Here is a 2,076-nt window from a genome sequence, read left to right as displayed (position 1 = left end):
CCAACCTTAATGATTCTGTGATTCTAACTACACCCACACCCAGACTAGATCCTCCAACAGTTCCTGACACAGCAGCAGAATCCACATCGACCACAGGAGAAAATTGACATGCTAAGAACTGCACTGAGGAGCTGCATTTTTGTATTGTTCAACATGCTGCACTGGAACAGGTGGCAGTTTGTGTTTGGCTTCAAGCAGTACGAGCCAATCCTGTATGGTTTGCATCACCAGAATTAATTTCTCCTATCTCATGGAAATAAGAGATGGATAGCTTGGATAAGCTTAGCATCCAAAGTCAAGTTATGTTCACTGCCATAATATCTAAGTAACCAAGATGATTCTGCAGCAGTTAAGAGGAATCTGATGCTGTGCCTGTATTTGGTAAGCTAATAACTCTGCATTTGGACCACATGATAATCTCCATGCACTGAAAAAATATTACAAAGCTTTTCTTAGAACTGTGTGGCAGAAATAAGAAAACATTTATTTTCATTAGTAGATACATTTGTACACAGGTCTGTGAAATAACTTGATATTCCCAGTCATTTTTCTGTGATCTATGTAGGACCCAAATTAGCTGAAAAATGTTCTTAAAGTAAATTGTGCTCCAAAGAATTGGATGACAGGATCTATGCACTCAGAGACTAAACAGAAACCAAGAAGGTTCCTCTGCTACCTGAGACCAAAGTTATGGAAAAAACATCTGAATGTATCTGCATCTTTCCTTCCAGATGACTGTGCAACGCTGGGGAGAAAGCCAGGAAACCTGGACACACCATATCACAGTGGACGAGGGGGTCTTCTGTAAGATGACGTTTCTAACACAGTGAGAGCACATGGGAAGCTCAGGACATAGAACAAGTCTTCATACTGGTGTCCCTGCAGCTTTTTTCTTTGCACGCCTATGGGGAGAGGCCATGACCTTCTCCAGATCAATCACTGGCTCCTCTGTGATTGGTTTTCCCTCTTTCTGCCACTGCGCAAGGATCATGGCTCGGAGCAGAGGTGGGTATGGAAGGTACCGAATAGTCTCCTCCAGCACTGGGGTGAATTTCTTGAAGGCTTTCTCCTCATGCTTGGGCACCATACGCCAGTCATGGTACATGACTTTGTCGATCTCTCTCACTTCTTCTTCAGTTTTGCCTGAGAAAAGATGGTGCAACCCAGTGGACAACACTATCGACAACAAACTCCCTCCAAGAACTGCAACAATTGCAGCAAGTGTTTCAAAGCATCAGACTGTATCTTCCCTGCTGTACTATGGGATCACACTTAGACACAAGGTGAAAGGACTACAGGCAAATTGTTCCAATTTCATTGTTATCGCCCTCTCTTAATTTAAAATGTTACTTCATCTCTTTTTGGTTCATTTTCCATGTCTAAGGGACAAGAGTAATGTCTCTTTATGCTGATGAAAGTTCCCTGGGAAATTTAATGGTAAAAATACCCACCAACTTTAAAACCTTTGAATGAGAAATGTTTCAGAGATTCTAGTAAACCACAATCATACACCTAACCGAAAGCATCTTTAAAAAGGGAAATTCACTCATCCAACTCTAAGTGTTAATTTAAAATCCCAGTAATGTAAGTTTACTTGCCATTGCTCCTGTTTGACTGATTATTTTACCTGGAATACCACCACGTTCCTTCTGTGTCTTGCTTTCCAAGCCCCACAACAGCCTGTCACCTCACCTTGCTCCCTGCTGGCACTGTCCTTCCCTGCAGTCAGCCTACACTGGCTCTCCCGCAACACTCTTCAGAAACACATTCTGCGCGGGTTAGATCCCAGCATTTGAGACTGAAAAAGGGAGAACTTCTTTTCTGGTTTAGCAGATCTGAGAAAAGCACATTTTCCAAGCAGGAAGCCTGTGTTTTCCTGCAGCTCTCCCCATCCCCGCCCGTTCCTCTCCGGTCCTGCCTACAGCCGCTCTCTCCCAGGCCCGCGTGCAGGCCAACAAGCCGCTTTTACCTCGGAAGGTCAGGTAGCCCCAGGCTCTGCCGTGATCCATGTCCTGCAAAGGAAACAAGCGGCTGATGAGGGCAGCGAGCGGCGCGGCGCGGCGGGGCGGGGCGCGG

General features: G+C 45.1%; 1 protein-coding gene across 1 annotated transcript; it reads right to left on the bottom strand.

Moving 5' to 3' along the window:
* Positions 1-865: 865 nt before the first annotated feature.
* Positions 866-2,012, bottom strand: MRPS34 (mitochondrial ribosomal protein S34; the record flags this gene model as incomplete). Its single annotated transcript, XM_010076453.1, has 2 exons — positions 866-1,143; positions 1,970-2,012. Coding segments are annotated over 2 exons (321 nt in total), but the record flags the coding sequence as incomplete, so codon positions are not given.
* Between the last annotated feature and the right edge of the window lie 64 nt (positions 2,013-2,076).

The sequence above is a fragment of the Pterocles gutturalis genome, unplaced genomic scaffold, assembly GCF_000699245.1.
Source record: "Pterocles gutturalis isolate BGI_N339 unplaced genomic scaffold, ASM69924v1 Scaffold32463, whole genome shotgun sequence".
Classification (NCBI taxonomy): Eukaryota; Metazoa; Chordata; class Aves; order Pterocliformes; family Pteroclidae; genus Pterocles; species Pterocles gutturalis.
The sequence above is the reverse complement of the archived record's forward strand: the minus strand, read 5'-3'. Positions and strand labels throughout refer to the sequence as shown.